The sequence below is a fragment of the Eulemur rufifrons genome, chromosome 14, assembly GCF_041146395.1.
Source record: "Eulemur rufifrons isolate Redbay chromosome 14, OSU_ERuf_1, whole genome shotgun sequence".
NCBI lineage: Eukaryota > Metazoa > Chordata > Mammalia > Primates > Lemuridae > Eulemur > Eulemur rufifrons.
In genome coordinates, this window is record NC_090996.1 from 36,330,458 (window position 1) to 36,351,604 (window position 21,147).

Here is a 21,147-nt window from a genome sequence, read left to right on the forward strand (position 1 = left end):
CTGAAGCAGGCGCGCTGTGCGGTGGTGCCTGTGTAGTCCCGCACTGCTCCCGGCAGCTCACGTTTACAGCCGGCACTGCTGCGCGGCAGCAGGACGCGAGCCCACGTCACCAGGCCGGACCTGGGCACAGAGAGGCAGGCTCCAGTATTTATATATTATACATATATATATATATATATATATTTCATGTGTATACACAGATAGTTTTCTCTCTTGAAAGTATTAAAAAATTGATCAACCTTCAATCTATAAAAAATACCTACTCTACAAGATAGAAAAATCTTTCCTCCAAGTTTACACTGATTTACACCCAAGGCTTTCCCCAAAATGTACAACACGAGGCAACATCTTCAACCCTAGTGTGGAAAGTGGCCGCGAGGACGGAGGGTGCAGAGCACGCGCGGTGGGGCCTCAGCCCACCTGGGAACGCCCTGCAGGGTGGCACTGCTGCCCCTGGGCAGTGGGGTGCCAGGGAGCGCCGGGCGCAGGCCCCACCCTCCTGCAGGATGCACCCTGCGAAGAACAGCGGTTCGCACAGGAAACGGGGTTCCCGACATTCGGCTCCGGCCTGGGAAACGCAGACTTCACCCGGGGCGGCGACTGCGCGGAGCGGGTGTGGACTCCGGGAGGCCAGGTCAGGCCACAGCTGTCGAGAAGCAGCACCTGCACCTGGGAGTCGGGGGGCTGGTGGCATCCACCTTGTCCAGGGAGAGTTCCACACAGTCAGAATCTCAGTCCTGGTTTCAGAGAGGAGGGTCCCAATGGCTCCTGCCCAGCCCCCACAGGGGCTACAGCCCCCAAGGGCGGCTGCCGTGGGAACGGCCGCGTGGCCTGGAGGACCCTGGACCCAAGGCTGGGCTGCGCTGGCCCTGTCAGGCGGGGTGACAGCCTGAGCTGCTCAGGCAGAGCCGGGTGGGGCCACAAGCCAACCACACCCACCCATCCTTCCCACACCGCCACGCGGCGTGGGGGTCCGGGGGCCTGTGCGCCATGCGGGAGTGGCCAGGCGTGGGCAGCACAGCGTCACGGTGCGCGTGGCAGGCAGCACCCCCAGGGGGACCCGTCTTCTTCCTTCCTGACAGGGCTGGATGGCAGGAAGAGAAGCCCGGCCCGAGAACCACCCGCATCTCTGCACGGAGAGGCCCCCGAGCCCGTCGCTGCTGGGCACAAGTGTAGACGTCCACGTCAGCCAAAGACGCGGGGCTGGGAGGCTCTGGCCCCCGGAAGGTCAGCGCTGACGGAAGGCCCAGCCCTGGGGGCTTCCCTTCCCCCTCCCTCTGCCCCCGCCCCGTCCTCGGCCCCAGTCTTCACTGGGCCCAGCCCAGCTGTGCGAGGGCTCCCTGCAAGCTCTGGGCTCAGGCGGCCGTGGGACCTGCTGCTCTCAGCTCCTCATGGTGTGACGGGGCCACCCCAGGGTGCTGGCGGAGTCCTGAATCCAGCCTGGGCTGCACCCTCCTGCCTCTACTTGACCTCCAGGATGGACGGGTTGGTCTCCATGATGGCCACGATGATCCTGTCGATGTAGTCCTGCAGGCGGAAGTTTATCTCCTCCTGCTTCTGAATGGCTTCCATGAGCTGTAGGGAGAGCAAAGGGTCAGAACCGTGGTACGTGAGCCACAGCACGCAGGCCACGGACCGCGGGGCACAGACCACAGGGCACAGATCACACGCTACGGCACAGACCACACGCTACAGCACAGAGACCACAGCACGCGGGCCACGGACCGCAGGGCACAGACCACAGGGCACAGATCACAGCACACAGATCACACACTATGGCACAGACCACACGCTACAGCACAGAGACCACAGTAAACTGGCCATGGACCGCAGTGCACAGACCACAGCACGCGGGCCACGGACCGCGGGGCACAGACCACAGGGCACAGATCACACGCTACGGCACAGACCACATGCTACAGCACAGAGACCACATGCTATAGTACACAGACCACATGCTACAGCATGCAGACGTGCCGCAGCACACAGACCACAGGCGACAGCACGCAGACAACAGCGCACAGAGGAGGGTGCGTGACCTCATCCCGGGAGACGGAGCTGATCTCCGCGGCCAGGGACTCGGAGAAGGCGGTGGAGAAGAGGCTCTTGGCGCCCTGGATGCTGAGGGTTATGATCTGCCCGTTCAGCTCCTCGTTCTGCTCCTTAAGGCTACGGTTGTCCTGCGGGGCACAACAGCGTCACTGCGGGGCCACGGCTCCTGCTGGTGGCTAAGCCAGGGCAGGACCTCCAGCTTGGACACTGGCCCTCCATGTGCTCCCCTTCCCACTCGGCCTCCCAGAAACTTCCACGGGGTGCGAGGGTGTGCGTGGCCCACACGGGCCGCACCTGCTTCAGCCTGCGGACCTCCTGCTCCAGCTCGCTCTCGCGGGCGCGGCTGTGGTACTCCTGCAGGCCCGCGCTGCTGCTGCGGCCGCGCCGCTGCTCCGCCTCCAGCTTGAAGAGCTGCAGGTGCTCCAGCTGCTTGCGCAGGTCCTCGATCAGCTGCCGGGCAACCGCAGGGTGAGCACCGAGGGGCCACTGTCAGTCGTCACTTGGCTTTGGAACCCTGGTGGTCCGGCCACCACCTCTCGGGAGGACGACACGTTTCCCAAAGCTGCCACGCACAGCAGCTGCGCCAGGAGAGACCCGGCCACGGGGACAGAGGGCTCCGCACTGCCTCCCCCAGGAGCAGGCAGCACCCGGCGGGGGGAGGGCAGAGCAGCGGGCACGGGGCACTCACTCACCTCCTGGGTGGCCTCCTTGTCCCTCTGGAACTGGTGCCTCTCCTGGCTCAGCCTGTCCCCCATCTTCCTCTTATTCGTCTGCTCCTCACTGAGCCGAAGTGTCAACTCTTCAATCTCATCCAGCAACTTCTGCTTCTCCTGCAAAGACAACACCCCTGCATGGACACATGTCACCTGCCCGGCCTGTCTGTCCCCCAGGACGATCCCTCCGTTCCCTGACGCTGGTGTGGTGGCCCCGTGCTCAGAGTGCTGCGGGGCTGTCCCAGCCTTCCCTCCAAGGCCACCCTGCCTCGTGGCTGAGGGGCACACCTCAGTGGGGGGGAGGCAGAAAGGACCCCTGCAAGGACGGGACCTGACCCCGAGGCTGTGGGGTCCAGCCTGGCTGCTCTGGCTCAGGTGGTCTCGGAACATCCCCCAGTGCTGGAGGTTTCCAGAAGACCCTTGGTGAGAAAGCAGGGGAGGGAGGCTTCTCAGTGAACCAGCAGGCGCAGGGGCACCCCACGGTGCCCGGAGTCTGCCCTCCGGGGACAGCAGTCCCTGGATTCAGACCCTCGGTCTAAGAGGGAACCTCCGGGCCCTGTGGATCCTGAACCCAGGGGGGAACGGAGGCTGGGCCAGGCCCGGTGTCTCCCAGCAAGGGGACAGTGACCTGAGCCCTGAGCTGGCCTCGTCCCCTCACACACGGCACAGCTCCTGGTCAGCGGCCGCCCCCACAGCACACCGTGGCCGCCGTGCAGACCGGGCAGCTCACCTCCTCCAGGCGCTCGATGCCGGCCTTCAGGCAGGGCGTGCAGGACCGCAGCTCGCTGTTCTCCTCGTCCAACTGCTGCAGCCTGGACACAAGGGCAGGGCTGGGGTCTGCTGCCCAGACGGGCCTCCGCAGGGCAAGGACGTGCCCAGCACGCCTTGCTAGGCGCTGCCGCACGACCCCCAGACGCCCCCAGTGACCACGGCCAGTCTTTCGGCCCCCACCCAAGTGCTCGAGAGCAAGGCTTTCTGTCATCCACGATGGCTTTAAATACACTTTGGGTGTGGGGTAATTTTAAGCTCACAGGACAGTCGCAGACGCAGCGTGGTCTCCGTGGGCCCCATCTGCTGCCCTGGTGCTGCGGCTGGGGTGCACCCAGGACTCCCACACTGGGACACGCTGCGGCCAGCAGCACACTCCGCACTTCCCACCCCCGCCCCCGCCCCCACTGCACGCAGTCCTTGGTCTCCCACGTCCCCTCTGGTCGTGACAGTCTCCAGGCTCTCCTGCTTTGCCACGACCTTGACAGTGTGAGCAGTCCTGGTCATGAAGTTTGTACAGTGTCCCTCAAACTCTGTTTGTCTGATGTTTTCTTTTTGTTTGTTTTGTTTTGTTTGGAGACAAAGTCTCATTCTGTCACACAGGCTGGAGTGCAGTGGCCTCATCACATCTCACTGCAGCCTCCACCTCCTGGGCTCAAGCGATCCTCCTGCCTCAGCCTCCCAAGTAGCTGGGACTACAGGCATGTGCCACCATGCCTGGCTGGTTTTTCTGTTTTTTGTAGAGATGGGGTCTCCCTCTTGCTCAGCCTGGTCTTGAATTCCTGACCTCAAATGATCCTCCCACTTGGGCCTCCCGAAGTGTCAAGATTACGGGCGTGAGCCACCGCAGCTGGCCTGACGTTGTCTTGTGACTAGACTGGGTGAGGGGCCTTCTCGTTGCACGTGAGGGCTCCTGGCACCGCACGACTCTCGTCTCCTGGCTCAGGCGTGTCTGCCAGGTGCCCGCTAAGGAGTCCCTGCTTTCCCACCCTCTGTCCTCCGGACGCCTGTCAGGAGTCCTCTGCCCCATTTGTTTGTACATCAGTCACTGATCTGAGTCACTGCAGACTCAGGCACTTTTATTTTATGCTCTGGGCGAGAGTCCAGGAGTGTCTTGACCAGTTTGTTGCTCAGATCATCCCAGCTTTGGTCACTGGGCACCTTCAGTTGGTCCCTGCGTCCCTTTGACCCACCCCACCAGTGCGTACGCGTGTGCTGTTTCACTCTGAGCACTTCCTTGCTCTCTGGGACCGTAAGATACTCCAGGCTCGGCCCCAGAATCAGCCATTTCTCCAAGGAGCCCCGGTTCCTTTCCGTGGTCCAGCTGTCCTCACCATCCTGTCACCTGCTGTCCCTTCCAATTCACAGCATCTGCTGTGAGAGGGGAACCTCTGGGCAGCACAGGGCTGGCAGAGGGAGGGCCTTTAGGTGCCCTCAACCCGGGAGGGAGGGAACTATTCCTGCTTTGCAGAGCCGATAATTAAGCACAGTGGCAGAGCAAATCCACACCCCCCTTGCCCCGAGGACACCCCGCTGGCCTCTGGTCACCCCAGGAAGCAACAGGAGGCCGACAGGGGCCAGAATGCGGTGGCATTGATGGGTGCCTGGGGCAGCAGATCGCTCAGGAGAGGCAGTGACGCCGAGCTCCACTTGCCTCCGCGGGCCTCGCAGGACGCCTGACACGGCTGTGCCCCATCTGGGCCCCACCCCACGGTCCCAGTGGAAAGGTCCCAAAGGAGATGCCACCGGGGGCAGGCGGACGAGAAGCACACCCGCATTCGGGGCCCGCTCACCCGCACGGAGCCAAGGCAGGGAACACACACTGCCCTGCTGCCCCGGCTCGTGTCCCAGGAGAGAGCCCCACCGCAGCGGCGGGTAAGGAGGCCTCCCCGCCCCGGTGACCCCGGCACAGCTCTCTGACGCGGTCTCTTCCTGCCACCCACTTCTGAAAACGCCTAGGAGCTCTTCTTAGACAAGGTACGAGTGTATCACCCTGCCTCTAAGAGCTGCAGAGGAACACGAGCTAAGGAAGCTGGAATTCTCTGAGTATTTAGAGCCACTGAAATCTACAAGCAGCGCGGGCTCAGTTAGACCGTGAGAAACAACTTCTCTCACCCTGAGCCAGACACACAGGGCAGGAGTGCTGGGGAGCGAGAGGCCACGCCAGGATGGGGCCCAGCTTCCTCTGCGAACACGTTTCCGTTACCTGCTGGTGGACACGCTCTGCAAACGTGCAGAACCACCCCTTGCGGGTGCCCCTGTGACCCGCGGACCCGTGACCTGCGCACACGGACTGTGGGGGTCGCCCGGGCAGCACCGTGCTGCTTTGCCCTTCGTGGCCTCAGGGTGCGTGTTACTGTCGCAGGCAGCGTGGTCGCTCCCCTCCTCGCCTCGTGTTTCCCACTTCCTAGGACTCCTCTGAGCCTTATGCCTCCAGATGAGCATAAAAGTAATTCTGAAAAGTGCCCTTGAAAACAGCTTGGCAGCTCCTTCGGCTGGGATACACGAACAGGACAGACATTCGGGAAAGCGGACGCCCACACAGGGCCAAGTCTTTGAACTCAGATCTGTGGCCTTTAGGAGAGTTTTAAGGCTTTATCCACACAGGTTTTTCCCTTTTCCCAAAATTAAGTTTATCCGCAGACGATGCACCCTTGGGGGGTGCGCGGCCCTGAGGGCCTCGCCCTACCTGGCCTGCAGGTTCTCGATCTCGATACTCTTCTCTCTCTCCATCTTGCACAGCAGCTCCTTCTGCCTCCGGGTCTCCTCCAGGACCACCTCGCGGGCTCGCAGCTCCTGCTCCTTCAGCTGCTCCTCCAGGGCGTTGGCTCTGGAAGGGCCAAGGGGAGGGGATGAGCCTGCGAGGCCCGGGGGTGCGCAGTGACTCCGGCTTCGTCCTGTCCCCACCTGTGCCCAGGCAGCACCAGGCCCTGGGAGAGCATGGCCTCCACTGGGGGGAGGACAGAGAGGGCGTCCCAGAGCCTGGTCGGGGCAGCTCTGAAGCAGGGAACACGCCTCCCAAATGGCCTTGGGCCCCCATGATGAAGGTGCCCGAGTGGCAGGGACAGTCCCCCCGCACCCCACCCCCGCCGACACCCACAGGCGCCGTGTGCTCCTGGCGTGGGGTGTGGACAGAAGCCCTGCCCGAGGGCCCCAAGCCCGCCAGGTACCCACCCCTGCGGCACTTTTCACTGACACCAGCGCCACCTGCAGCCACCAAACACGATGAGCAACTCAGAGGCCAGACACGTGGGGCTTTGGGGAAAAGCCAGAAAGCACCGGGGTCCAAGGCCACAGTCCCTTCCAGAAAGTGAACACGTGATCTGACACGTGGAACTCGGCAGCTGGACGCCAGGTTCCGCAGTGAGCTGAGGGGCTGGTCTGTGCTTCAGCTGCAGCACGAGCAGCTCCCGACCCGTCTCCCAACGGCACACTCGAGGCTCCCAGGTCCCGGCTGGGGCCACACCACACCAAGGCCAGGGCTGGCATTGGCTGCTGGGCACATCTGGGCCCCAGAGGCTGCCAGGGGGCCACTCTGCTCCCAGGCCCCTCCAGCCTGGGGACCTGGGTATGTGGACCAGCCCCGTGCGGGTCCCCTCACAGCAGAACAGGGCGGGTGTGTGGGACCCTGGGGAAAAGGGAACACTCCCAAGAGGGCCCCGAAACCATGGCCCCTTCCTAGACCATCAAAACCCCCTGCAGGAGACGGGACTTGATTATCCCCGGGAGAAGCGCCACAGGCCCAGCCCAGGGACGTGGCAGAGCCCAGGTCTCCAAGTCCTGTCTGTGCACACGGAGCCTCTCACCTCAGAGTGAGCGGACGGCCAAAGCCACCAGACACAGAGGGACGCTTCTAACGCCAAGTGGCCAGAGCAGACATAAAAGCCCTCAAGGAAGCACACCGTGCAAGAAACAGCAGCAGAAGCCCGTAACTAACATTCTCGGAAGGCCGAGACAGCACGTCGTGAGTGAAGGCAGTACGCCGTAGAAGGGATAATTACCAAAATGTACCTCTTAGAAATTAAAAGTATGAGAAGAACAATTTAAAAATCCAGTATAAGAGTTGAGGGAGAAAATTTAGGATACTATGTAGAAAAAGAACATAAAGACAAAGTCAGAGACTGAGAAAGTAAAAGAAACTCGAGGAAAGGTCCAGAAGTCCACTGTGTGACCAGGAACAGACGGACAGGAGAGACCGCACGGAGGGGTACTCTGGAAATCTTCCTGAGGCTGAAAGACACACTTTCCAGATTTCAAGGCTGACAACGGGGTGCACAGCACAGAAAACAGCAGAAGACCCTTGCTGAGTACCCAAGGTGGGACGCAGAGGTGACACAGGGGACAGCAGCAACTGGAGCAGCCTGGGGTGGGAGCTACCGGAGCAAGTCCTCAAATTCTCAGGGAGGCCAATTTCGGACCTAGCATGTTACACGCAGCTACACCGCAGCTACACTGTAATTGTAGGCGGGGGTGGGGAGAACAAACGCATCTTCAGACACCGCATCTCGGAGAACTTGGCTACTATGTACCCATGTCCAGGTACTATCTGGGGATGTCTTCAGAAAATGAATATGCAAAAAAAAAAAAAAAAAAAAAAATGTGGGCTCCAGAAAGTAAGGGACCACGCACCGGAGAAGTCACATGGAATTCCTAGGACGGTGACCGCTGGAAAGCGCGCAGCAGGGCTAGGGAGCAGCCAGCTCAGAGGGGGGCAGACACTGGCAATCGGGAAACACCAAGAAACAGCAGCATGAGCATGTTGCTCAGGAGAACTGAGTGGCTGAGCCAGGGCTGAGGCCTGCCGGGGGCCGGTATGAAGCAGGAGCGCAGATGTCACGCCACACGCACACGGATAACCGACAGACACACACCAGACTAGAGACTGCACAACAGAATCTCAGCCTTCAGCTCAAGAAGACACGGAGACAGTAGCAATGGTCTCTGGAGACGCAACACGTACGCAACGCACCACTGGGACCCAAGCCCTTCGTGGACGTGGCCGGCACCTCCCGCGGCTCTGCAGCAGGGGCTGGTGGCGGGCCCTGCCCGGGGGGAGTCCCAGCCCAGGGCCTCCCCTCCACGGGAGACTAGTTTTCACTCAGTTACAATGTGCAAGTTATGCCTACAACACGATGCATTCTACGTTCACAGGCAGACACCTCCTGGAGCTGAAGGACGGGTCGTGAACGTTAATTTGCAGGATGGTAACACAGAGGCAGGAGTCAAATGTCCTGGGTGGCAGGAGTGCCTGGGTCACACTGCGAATGCCCTGCGGCCAACACAAGTGCATGTGGGCCTGTGTCCAGCGCTGTCCAGAGCTCTGCGTCCAGCTGCTCAGGGACAGGATGAGGAAGCTGAGGCGCAGAAGGTCTGAGCCCCAGCCGGAGGCTGCAGGGGAGCCAGGAGGTCACCCAGGCAGCAGGGAGGTCCGAGAGGCACTTGGGGGGCCTGCACAGGGCTTCTTCCCTCTGAGCCTGTGTCCCTCCCTCTGTCCTGGCCTGGCTGCCCACCATGCCCAGCTGTCCGGGGCACACCTGGAGAGCTGATTCCCCTGGGCCAAGCCCATCTCACTCCGCACCAGAAACGTCCCTGCACACTGGTGCTGGTCTGAAAATTACACGGTGCTCTAAGAAAGTCTGCAAACCGGACCGGCAAGAGCAGCTCCACCCTCTCCCTGCAAACACGGCAGTTACACGGCTTCCTCCCTGGCACTCCCGCCCAGGGGTGATCCGGCTGCCCCTTCTGTCTCTGCTGTGGCAGTTTCCACTCACTTCATTCTCTGCCGCTAAGAACTTCCACAACCTCCACTCTTCAAGCATAGATCGGGCCCTGCTTGGATACCAGTACCGTCCCTGCTCCTCCGGTGCACAGGCCGGGGCTGCCCCTCACACCCAGGGCCTCCACCTGCCGTCTGAGGCCCGGGGCAATCGCCTGAGCTCCCTGAGCCTCGGTTTCCTCATCTGTGAAACGCAGACGGCAGCAGTACCCGTCCCCCAAGGACAGTGTGAGGACGGGTGAGATCGCGTCACAGAGAAGACTTGCCCCCTCCCGGGACAAGTGCCCCAGCTGGGAGTGTTTCCTCAGGATGGTCGATGGGGTCTCAGACCCGGGGCTGCACGCTGGAGGACCCCAACGGTGACTGCTAAGTAGCTGCAGGTGGACCTCCAGCCGGTCCTGTGCAGACTCCCAAGGTCCCCAGGGAACTGGCCGAGAGAGGCTCTGGGCACGGCACACCCAGCAGTGTGACGAGGAGCACGATGTCTCCTTGTGGCTTCACGCCACGCCTCCCCAACTGCTTGTGGGCCAAGCATCAGGTCCTGTGTCCCTCTGCTGCCAGCCCCCCACTTCTGCGTGGGTGCAGGTGTCAGCTGTTCCTGGGACGTGAGGCAGTGCTGTCTGTCCCCTGGCTTCTCCTCTAGGCCTCCGTCAACTGCCTCGAGCGCACGGCCAGGCCACCCGCCACTGCCAGCACAGAACAGATGGCAGCCCCAGGTGAGTGCCACACACCTCGCCGTGGCCGCCACCTGCTCTGTGCAGTACACAGAGTCAAATGGGCATGAGGGCGGCACGGTGACAAGAGTACACAGGGGGCACCAAGCCACAGACCCCAGTTCCCCGCCCCTGGCTCACCTGTGCACCAGCTGCAGGTTCCCCGCCCCAGGCTCACCTGTGCACCAGCTGCAGGTTCCCCGCCCCAGGCTCACCTGTGCACCAGCTGCAGGTTCCCCGCCCCAGGCTCACCTGTGCACCAGCTGCAGGCTCCCCGCCCCAGGCTCACCTGTGCACCAGCTGCAGGTTCCCCGCCCCAGGCTCACCTGTGCACCAGCTGCAGGCTCCCCGCCCCAGGCTCACCTGTGCACCAGCTGCAGGTTCCCCGCCCCTGGCTCACCTGTGCACCAGCTGCAGGTTCCCCGCCCCTGGCTCACCTGTGCACCAGCTGCAGGCTCCCCGCCCCAGGCTCACCTGTGCACCAGCTGCAGGTTCCCCGCCCCTGGCTCACCTGTGCACCAGCTGCAGGTTCCCCGCCCCAGGCTCACCTGTGCACCAGCTGCAGGTTCCCCGCCCCCGGCTCACCTGTGCACCAGCTGCAGGTTCCCCGCCCCAGGCTCACCTGTGCACCAGCTGCAGGCTCCCCGCCCCAGGCTCACCTGTGCACCAGCTGCAGGTTCCCCGCCCCAGGCTCACCTGTGCACCAGCTGCAGGCTCCCCGCCCCAGGCTCACCTGTGCACCAGCTGCAGGTTCCCCGCCCCTGGCTCACCTGTGCACCAGCTGCAGGTTCCCCGCCCCAGGCTCACCTGTGCACCAGCTGCAGGCTCCCCGCCCCAGGCTCACCTGTGCACCAGCTGCAGGTTCCCCGCCCCAGGCTCACCTGTGCACCAGCTGCAGGTTCCCCGCCCCCGGCTCACCTGTGCACCAGCTGCAGGTTCCCCGCCCCAGGCTCACCTGTGCACCAGCTGCAGGCTCCCCGCCCCAGGCTCACCTGTGCACCAGCTGCAGGTTCCCCGCCCCTGGCTCACCTGTGCACCAGCTGTAGGTTCCCCGCCCCAGGCTCACCTGTGCACCAGCTGCAGGCTCCCCGCCCCAGGCTCACCTGTGCACCAGCTGCAGGTTCCCCGCCCCCGGCTCACCTGTGCACCAGCTGCAGGTTCCCCGCCCAGGCTCACCTGTGCACCAGCTGCAGGTTCTCCTGCCGCAGACGGCTGTGCTGCTCACCCGTGGCCACGGTGTCCTTCTCCAGCTCCAACACTCGCCTTTCCAGGAAGACGACCTTGGCAACGAGAGCACAGCTTGAGGGTCAGGCAGAAGGAAGCAGAGGCTGTGCCCAGGGAGCCCCCTGGAAGGCAGCACCAGCACAGAATCGGACCCGCCCGGCTGAGCTGAGGTTGGGTCTAGCTCAGTTTTGGAGATCGTCCCATAAACCCACTGCCGTGCGGCTCCCCACGGAATGATGGCTTGGGGAGCAACGTCACCGGACAGCTCAGTGCTCACATCACCGGGAGTGCTGAGGCCTGGGGGCAGAAGAGGCCCTGTGGCTGAAGCTCACCTGGGGCCGAGAGGCCCAGGCCCCAGTCCACACATAGGTGGGGGCCCAGGTCAGCAGACCCAGCCACGGAGGCAGCCATGTGCCCATGGCTATGAGGGACAGAAAGGCCCGGGACTCAGTCCTTCCCTCAGGGAGCTCGCAACGTGGGAAGAGTGAAGGCAAGGAGAGGAAGGCAGAGTGTGAGAGGACAGATGCCATAGGGAAGGGGTTACAGCGGGAAGTGAGACAGGGCTGAAGAAGCAGGTGGGGGGTGCAGGAGGCAGTGGTGGGGGTGGAGGTGGGAGGGTGGAGGAGGCGGGGGTGCACGAGGAGGTGGGGAGTGCAGGAGGTGGTGGGGGTACAGGAGGAGGTGAGGGGTGCAGGAGGCAGTGGTGGGGGTGGAGGTAGGGGGGTGGAGGAGGTGGGGGTGCACGAGGAGGTGGGGAGTGCAGGAGGTGGTGGGGGTACAGGAGGAGGTGAGGGGTGCAGGAGGCAGTGGTGGGGGTGGAGGTGGGAGGGTGGAGGAGGTGGGGGTGCACGAGGAGGTGGGGAGTGCAGGAGGTGGTGGGGGTACAGGAGGAGGTGAGGGGTGCAGGAGGCAGTGGTGGGGGTGGAGGTAGGGGGGTGGAGGAGGTGGGGGTGCACGAGGAGGTGGGGAGTGCAGGAGGTGGTCGGGGTGCAGGAGGAGGTGAGGGGTGCAGGAGGCAGTGGTGGGGGTGGAGGTGGGGGGGTGAAGGAGGAGGAGGGGGGTGCACGAGGAGGTGGGGGGTGCAGGAAGAGGTGGGGCTGCAGAAGACAGTGGTGGGAGGTGCAGGAGGTGGCGGGGGTGCAGGAGTAGGTGGGGGGTGCAGGAGGAGATGGGGGTACAGGAGGAGGCAGGGGTACAGGAGGCAGTGGTGGGGGTGCAGGAGGCAGTGGTGGGGGTGCAGGAGGCGGGGGTGCAGGAGGAGGTGGGGGGCTTGCCGCCACCTTCCTTTCTGGGCTCGAGGGGCTCCCTGAGAAGCAGGGCCGTTCCCACAGAGGCTGCCCTCCCTCCGGCTGTCACCCACTTGAGCAAAGCTCAGGGAAGAGCCACTGCCTATGTTGGTGGCTCTGCCTCCCCTGCAGGCCAAGACCCTCATCTCCCACCCCTGAAGGCTCAGATCCTGCCTCCAAGGGCCTGGTGAGCTCTGGGGTCCCCAGGATGCTGCCAGCATCACCTGCTCCTCCTGAACGGACTCGGGGAACGCAGGATCACACACGCTAGAGGTGCCTCTTGCAGCCGTTCCACGCCTTTCTGCTGCCTCTTCACGTACGACACAAAGTGCTCCTTTTTCACCCCAGGGCTGCTACACCCTCGGGGAAACTTGCTAGGGAACGTCAGGGCTGGACGGGTGGTCTCATTGGCCCCATGGCCCCACTGCCACCCCTGCTGTGCCATCCCAATAAGGGTCACCCGACGCTGCTCTCGGCTCACAGGGCAGCACATCTGGCCAAGCTGCCCAGACAGTGGCTGTGTCCTCTCCAAGCTGCTCCCTGCCACCCACGGGGCCCTCCAGCCGGCCGGGCCTACCTTGTCAGCAATGTCCTCCTCCGGGCCCTCCACCAGCTCGGCGGGAGGGTCCTCTAGGGCCTCCATGGTCAGGGACCCCGACTGGTGCAGGTACCTATGGAAAAGAAACAGCAGCAGAAGAAAGGGGGAAAACCAAAGGACAAGTTCTTTAAACACGAGTGTTTCCACGTCAATCTGAAAAGCAGACAACAGCACTGTGTGGGTTCGGGCCCTCCCCTGCTCTGGCGAGGTCACCTCCCGATCACAGCACTAAACAAAGCGGGTGTCCCGGGCCAGAAGCCGTTACAAGGGGCTGGGAGCGAGCAGTTCCCACTCTGTGGTCCAGGTTCTCCTGGCGCTCTTTGGAGCCGGATGTGGAACACGACCTTGCTCCCCGCCAGCTGACGGGACGAGGGTACTTTGTACTCAGGTGCAATAAAACACAATGTCGCTCTTCACCGCCATACGGAATGGTCCCATCTTCCACCAGAGGCCCATGAAACATTAATTCAGGACCTTGGCTTCTGCACACATCACCTCTGCACACTCCCGATGTCGGACTTGCAAAGGTACTCCCGTGGCAGTGACAGCAAGGGACCAGCAAGGGACCAGCAAGGTGCGGACCCCAGAAGCCTCGCTCAGGGTCACACTCAGAGCCTAGTGCCCCCACGCTGGGGAAGCACGCGGGCACCCACGTGCTCTGCGGGCCATGTGACCCTGCAGTCTTGCGTAAGCCCCCAGGGTCCCACACGCTGCAGCCCCGGGGCAGGAGCTGCTCCTCAGCCGTTGGTGCCTCAGCAGGTGGTTCGTAGTCAGCACGAGTCTAACTAACATCACTAGTGGTGGCAAATCTACATCCAGCCTAATTTGCCTGGAGCACATAAAACTCTCCGAGTATTTGTACAGAAGTGCCAACAGCAAGTGTGCACGCTGAGTTTCTTTTTCTTTCTTCCTTTTTTTAAAGACAGAGTCTCGCTCTTTCACCCAGGCTAGAGTGCAGTGGCGTGATCACAGCTCACAGCAACCTCAAACTCCTGTGGGCTTAGGCGATCCTCCTGCCGCAGCCTCCCGAGTAGCTGGGAACTACAGGCATGCGCCACCATGCCTGGCTAAATTTTCTTATTTTTTGTATAGACAGGGTCTTGCTCTTGCTCAGGCTGGTCTTGAACTCCCACCCTCAGGCAATTTTCCTGCGTCGGCCTCCCAGATTACAGACGTGAGCCACTGTGCCTGGCCCACTGCTGCTCTCAAACACCTGTGGGCTTGACTCCAAACACGACGCCACCCCCAGGGCAGGAAGCTGCCTACCCCAGACCCCAGAGGCCACCCTGAGGAGGGGCCGTGGCCTGGGGCCTATCACCATTTCTGAGCCTCGCTAGAGGCTGAGGAGCTTCTGGGGGCTGACCCAAGGATTGGGGGACATGCCCACCCCTAAGCACCCAGCACTCGGCCTTGGCGCGTGGCCACCCAGGATGAAACTGAAGGTCCTCGGAACGGTGAGCTGGGGGATGTTTATATAAACCCACCAGAAAGGGAGAGTCCTAGCCATCCACCCCCACTTGGGAGACCCTCCCCCCAAGGAGAGGGAGCTGTGGAAATGCCTAATCCACCCAGAGGGAGGCAGGTAAAGTCTGGCAGGTGAAAAGGCACTAGGACCCCTGAGACCTGCCTTCCACCCCAGGGACAGGGCTGGGGGCCCCCCGGTGCCCCCTCCTGTCCCGGCTGGGGCCGGCTCTGCCAGGAGTCCTGGGCTCCCTGCACACACAGCTGACCTGGGAGGGCCACTTCCATCTCACAGGCAGGGAGAAACAAGGCTCAGAGAGGCTGGGGACGTAGTCGGGTCACAGACGCTACCACTGGTGACCGCAAAGCCCACCATCACAGCAACAACACACATGCAAAGGGCTGAAAACTACGAAAAGTGAATTATGACAGTTATTTTGTGTTTCCTTATAATTCTGGTGGCAGATTTAGGGCAAAATGGCAGCAGATTAAAATTAAATTCTAGAGGGTGTTTCAAAGGAACAAGCGGACGCAAAGCCCCAACAGCCAGCCCCAGGGTCCGTCCACGCCGCAGGCATGGGAGGCCGCACGGCGATGACTCAGCCAGGTTTCCACCTTCCTTTCGCCAGCTGCAGCCTGTCTGGGTAAAGACACGATGGCAGTGAGGAGGACGGTGGTGCTGAAACGGCACCTGCAGTGTCCTGGGAATTCTTAGCCTCTTCCTAAGAGCCTGACGCTTTTCTAAAAGGGGAGCGAGAAAACCACCAGAAGAGGAGGTGTGATGACAGTCACCTCTGCTTCCTCTAGAGCCTGAGCCCTTGAGAGGACGGGAAACAGAAAACAAGGGGCTTCTGTCCCCGAGGCCACAGAGCAGAGGAGGAGGTGGCACCGGACACCAGGCAGCAGAGGACGAGGGACATGCGGACCAGAGAGCCCAGCAGAACTGGAACCTGAGCGCACGGCGGCCGAGACGCGCGTGCACGGAGGCTGTGCGAGGACTGTCAGCGCCACGCTGGAGACCAAGGTGGGGAGGCCCCGACACACGGCCACAAGCAAGACAGGAAACTGGGAACCCAGTGGTGGGCAGGCCCAGCACAGGGGCGCCAGCTCCAGGCAGGACTCTGGCTGGAGAAGAGACCTGGGCCTGCCAGCCGCACGCCCACCGCAGGCCACCCGCTGGCTGTGGGCGCTCACTCCAACAGGACAGCACCCCAGACACCTGAGGGGAAACCTCTGGCAGGGAGCACGGGCCCACGGGGAACTCGAGGGACGGAGACAGGAGAAGGCTTCAGAGACATACAGGGCTTCGGTGCTCGGCTGCCGTGAAAAAGAAAATGCAGTGGGCTTTCTTGAGACAGGGTCTCACTCTGTTGCCCGGGCTGGAGTGCCGTGGCATCCTCACAGCTCACTGCAGCCTCAAACTCCTGGGCTCAAGCGATCCTCCCGCCTCGGCCTCCCGAGTCGCTGGGACTACAGGTGTGTGCCACCACGGCTGGCTAATTTAAAAAAATTTTTTTTTTTTTAATTTTTGCCCATGCTCACCTCAAACTCCAGGCCTCAAGCAATCCTCCCACCTTGGCTCCCAGAGTGCTAGGATGACAGCATGAGCCACCGCGCCCAGCTAAGAAAATGATTTTTTAAAAAATGTATGGGGAGGTGCAAAAGGCAGAGCTGGGACCCTGTCCCCGAAAGTGAGGAGAGCAGCAGGAGGGGCCCCCTGCGCCCCGGCACCGGCCACACGAGCAGCTCCAGCAAGAGGGAAGAGGAGGCACGAAACCGTCAGAGAGACAGGTCAAGAAAGTTCCAGAATTAAGGGGCACGAGCTTCCAGATGCAAAAGACACGTTCTGCGTTTTGCCCAGCTAAATTAATGAAAAACAAGGACTGGAAACAAGATTCATCATAAAATTTCTGAACTTTAAGGACAAACAAATCATTTTAAAAGCTTCCAGCAAGCTGAGTGTGGTGGCACACACCTGCGGTCCCAGCTACTGGGGGGCTGAGGCGGGAGGATCACTCGAGCCCAGGAAGCTCAGAGCTACAGTGCCCCATGATCGTGCCCACGGACAGCCACTGCACTCCAGCCTGGCCACACAGTGACCGACTCAAAACAACAACAACAACAACAACAAAAAACATCCAGGGAGGGAAAGAAAACAAATCAGAAGGCATTAAACCTCTCAGTAGCAACTCTAGCACTAGGAGAGAATGAACAATGCCTTCAAAAAGTCTAAAAGAACGGGGTGGGGGAAAATAAAAAAAAAAAAAAAAAAAAAAAAAAAAAAAGTCTAAAAGAAGGCCGGGCGCGGTGGCTCACGCCTGTAATCCTAGCACTCTGGGAGGCCGAGGTGGGCGGATCGTTTGAGCTCAGGAGTTCGAGACCAGCCTGAGCAAGAGCAAGACCCCATCTCTACTAAAAATAGAAAGAAATTATATGGACAGCTAAAAATATATATAGAAAAAAATTAGCCGGGCATGGTGGTGCATGCCTGTAGTCCCAGCTCCTCGGGAGGCTGAGACAGGAGGATCCCTTGAGCTCAGGAGTTTGAGGTTGATGTGAGCTAGGCTGACGCCACGGCACTCACTCTAGCCTGGGCAACAGAGTGAGACTCTGTCTCAAAAAAAAAAAAAAAAAAGTCTAAAAGAAAATTATTTACGATCTAGAATTCCACACCAATCCAAAATATAAAAGTAAAGTGACTACCAAAGTCTCAAAAAATGTGTCCCCTGGGGTACCTCTCTTCTCGAGGCGCGGGAAGATGTGCCAGACAAACATGGAGGGAAAACCCAAGAGGGCAGAGGAGGGATCAGGGAGCTGGATGATTCAACCCGACACAAGGCAGCTCGGGGGGTGGGGGAGACACTCCCAGGACCACAGCCGTGGAGCCTGAACAGCACCCTGTGCAAAGGGGTGGGAAGGAACGTTCCAGAACAAGCCAGAGAGGCGTCTCGTGCCCTGCTGCAGTGCAGCCAGGGCAGGGACTCGAGGTGAAGCAGATGAAGGCGTGGAGGCTACGGCCACTCCAGAGCGGCACGCCTCGTCCCAGAAAGGGCCTGCGGCGAGTGGGCGCACAGCTCCCTGCAGGGCGCGGCCCCTGGCAGGCCGAGGATGCTGGTTTGGTGACACCTGGCGGGGGCGGGAGGGAAAGGTGCGCGGCCCCTCCCGCGGCAGGCAGTGCGGAGCCTCCACAGCTGCAGATGAGGAATCGGTCCTGAGGAATCGGAGTCAGGCCCGGCCCGTCAGTGCGACTCACCTTGGGAGGGCGCAGGCTTGGTGGGAGCCCCGGACCCCAGGCCCCTTGCTGGGCCTCCCCCTCGGGGCTAACCCACAGCAGACACTGGGTGGGTGGCCCCGTCCAGGCCCTGCAGCTAACGCACAACAAAACCGGACGCGCGCCAAAAGCTCTCAACACACGCTTCCTGGTCCCAGGTCTGGGTCCAAATCCACAGCCCTGGAAATTCTTGTCACAGCTCATTCCCTCAAAATGCTCAGTCCCAAACCATGAAAACAAACTTGTAAAAGCTTTTTAAAAATGCCTTGGAAAGGAATATTTTGTAAAATGATTTTTTAAAAACTACAGTGAGTCATACATTTCAGAAGAACATTTTTCAATAAGTAATCAAGGATCTGCCTACCTTGCCACCTTCTTGCTGGAGAGCCGCTTTGCTGGACTGTGCAAAAACCAAAATAAACAGGAAAACCGTGTCAGAGAACAGCGAGGAACAGGAGGAGACAGGAAGCTCGGGCTAAAGAGATAGGGGACGGGGCAGGGGACGGGGCGGCTTCTCCATGCTCAGGCGTGCAGCTCCCCTCCCCCCGGCAGGCTCCATGCACAGAAAGCCACTCAGCACACGGGCGAGGACACGGCACAGCACCAGGGCTCAGTCAAGGCCTCTGCCACGTCTCACTGCTCCACCCCCCTAAGAAATTTCCGGAGGAGGCCACCCCAGACCTCAATTCGGAGGCCGACCCCAGCGCCTAGACCCGCCAGGCGGCTGCACCAGGTCTGAGCCATCGGCCGCTACGTCCCAGATGCTTCTGAAGCGCTGTGACCCCCCAAACGCTTGGCCAACAGACGCCCCCACGTGAAACCGAACACGGGCTCATCTGTGGCAGGAAAGTTTGTCGTTGGTTCCAACGCAGGTGCTGATACTTCACGCTGCCAACGTCTGCCTGGGCAGGGGCTCGGGCAACCCTTCCTGCCGCCGGTTCAGGGCAGTAACGTGGCCAATTACACCCTGTCTGTCTGACTCGGCCACCTGCTGCGGCAGAAAGGGCCAAACTTACCTTCTCTCTCATTTCCGAATTCTGGCGTTTTACAATTTCCAATTTAACTGCTCAACTATTAGCCTCAACCTGCAAGAAGACACACTGGTCTCCCCGAGTGCGAGAACCATCCCTGCTCTGGAACTCGCAGGAGCCAGACAGGCCACCTTCCTCCTCTACTTCCTTAACCCGGACACACCTGGGACTTTCTCTCGGGGACCAGGCAGAAACCCTGTCTGGGGAGAGGCATGCTGTGCCCGTCACCAGCGTGTTGTCTCCCAGCCCCAGCTCTTCCTTTCGACTCGCTGAGTGGAGGTGGAGCGGGGCCCCCTGCGCCTGTCTCCTCTGCGTGCCGGGATGCCCGCGGAGGCCGCTGGACGGGGACCTGCCGGGAAGGCTTTGCCTCCTGGCTCCAGGGTGCTCCCGGCAGGCTCCTGCAGCACACGCAGCCTCCCCGTGGCTGCCCCGGCGCCAGCTCCCGGGCAGTTCTGCAGGGCAGTGCCAGAGGGCGGTGTTCCAGCAAGTTCTGGAAGGTGAGCCCGGCAAATCTTAGCACAGCGCCACGGTGATGTTTCTGCCACCCAGGGTGCCACAGCTGGGCCGTCCCCAGCAGGCCCGGGGCAGCCGGGGTGGGGGTGGCTCTCTCTGGGGGGCTCCCCGCAGCCCTCGGGGCAGGGGCTGCTGCCGAGCGTTCGCAGAGCTCTCTTCGCCCGTCCCGGCCGACCCTCGCCAGTCCGGTCCTGCGGTTTTTACCTCACGCTCTACCCTGTTCACGTTACGCTGCGGCTCCTCTTCTGACTGGCCCCTGACTAAAAACGTGCATTTTAATACAAATCTAATTTTATCCTAATATCACCGACACTCCCTAAACTAACAGGACAGGACAGGCGGGCTACTCAGTTCACCCGCTGACCCCTCAGGGACCGGGGGGCCGTCCCGTGACAGGGACAGCAGCTGGACACGGACTCCGGGCAAGGCGGCGTCTCAGCTTCCACACAGCGCTTGCTGTGACAGGGGACCCGGGTGCCCGGAAACCACGGCCCCCGCTGGCGTGCTCTGCGGCTGACCAGGCGGCACCACATGTGACATCACAGCTGCCGCGCACGGTCTGCAGGACTGAGTCACCTTTACCATCCACCAAGCATGACCCAGCAAGGTTTGTAGGCAACTCCACGGAAACCAGGAGGCAAGATTCAAATCTCCTCAACTGAGTGTTTCGGGAGACATTTCCTGAGAGCCGTGTGTGGTCACACTGGACTTAACAGCACGTTAACGGCCCTGTGGCGTCTTTCCTAGGGAAAGAGGGGCCCGAGGCTGCACGCAGGGCCTGGACGCGCTCAGCCACGTCCTAGCCCCGCCTGCCCCGCAGAGCCCGGCAGGGGCTACCGGGGCCGTCTCGGGCCGGTTCTCCACGTGGGAAAAGACCACTCCCACCACGCCAAACCCTCCAGAGACTGAGAGACGAGACACGCGTCTTGCGTTTACTCTAGAACACGGAGATGACAGACCTGTACTCGAGCCCACCTGGCCGAGGGCGGGTCTGCGTGGGGAGAACAGACGGCTCCTCGCCAGCCAGGTGAGCCGCCTTCCCCGAGCACTGCACACCTGGCTGAGCTGCTCAAGAGGTAAACACCGTTTCCCCTAAAGCAGATGCCAGCAGACCTTTGGGACTGCCAGATGCCAGACTGCCTCGAGTCTCCAGGAAGCCCCTTGAAAAGCACTTCTGATTTCTCGCCAACACTGCCAAGATGCCCTGGTGCGAATGCCAGGGCCCCACCCGTCCTCTGCGCCTGCCTGGGCGTTTGCTGGAGGCCTGGTGTTTTGCAGTGTTGCACGGACCTAACACTGGACTAGAGGCAGGACAGCAGGTCCCGCGTGGCTGTCGGCACTGAGGATCCGCTGAGCAGAATGAGCCCGCCTCGGCGGAAGCCCCGGCAGGTGGGGCAGGCGTGGAGGCAGGCTCCCTGTGACAGGCAAGCAGCTTCCAAAAAGACCATCAAGATGGTTCACCTTTCCACCGCCTGTGACGAACCCTCCTGCCAGGCCGAGGCCCCTCTTGCAGGAAGCCACCCTGCAGCCCACAGCGCTTCTGCCCAGCATGGGCCTGACCCCGGCTGGATGAGCCCAAGGATGACAGGGGAGCTACCGGCTCACACGCCAACTGCCCGGGGCTGGAGAACAGAGACAGAATGGGGACGGCTGGGCCGGGAGGCAGCGGCACACGCTGGGATCCCAGGCAACCATCTGTGACAATAGGGTGGCAAAGCTACCTCATGTGGTAGCATTTTTG

The 21,147-nt window shown here is 61.4% G+C and overlaps 1 protein-coding gene across 3 annotated transcripts in view; it reads right to left on the minus strand.

Annotated features, from left to right (window-relative positions):
* Window positions 1–1,453: 1,453 nt before the first annotated feature.
* The window catches only part of RAB11FIP3 (RAB11 family interacting protein 3), a 67,400-nt gene continuing 47,706 nt past the window's right edge, over window positions 1,454–21,147 (minus strand). For 2 of the 3 annotated variants that reach the window (XM_069487182.1, XM_069487181.1), the window contains 9 exons: window positions 18,227–18,262; window positions 13,110–13,203; window positions 11,199–11,302; window positions 6,223–6,363; window positions 3,496–3,577; window positions 2,745–2,882; window positions 2,347–2,502; window positions 2,040–2,180; window positions 1,454–1,575 (listed from right to left, as the gene is read on the minus strand). In XM_069487182.1, coding sequence (XP_069343283.1) covers window positions 1,462–1,575; window positions 2,040–2,180; window positions 2,347–2,502; window positions 2,745–2,882; window positions 3,496–3,577; window positions 6,223–6,363; window positions 11,199–11,302; window positions 13,110–13,203; window positions 18,227–18,262 — 1,006 coding nt within the window. In that variant the 3' untranslated portion in view covers window positions 1,454–1,461. The remainder of the gene's footprint in view (window positions 1,576–2,039; window positions 2,181–2,346; window positions 2,503–2,744; window positions 2,883–3,495; window positions 3,578–6,222; window positions 6,364–11,198; window positions 11,303–13,109; window positions 13,204–18,226; window positions 18,263–21,147) is intronic. The other variant, XM_069487184.1, reaches the window with a different exon arrangement.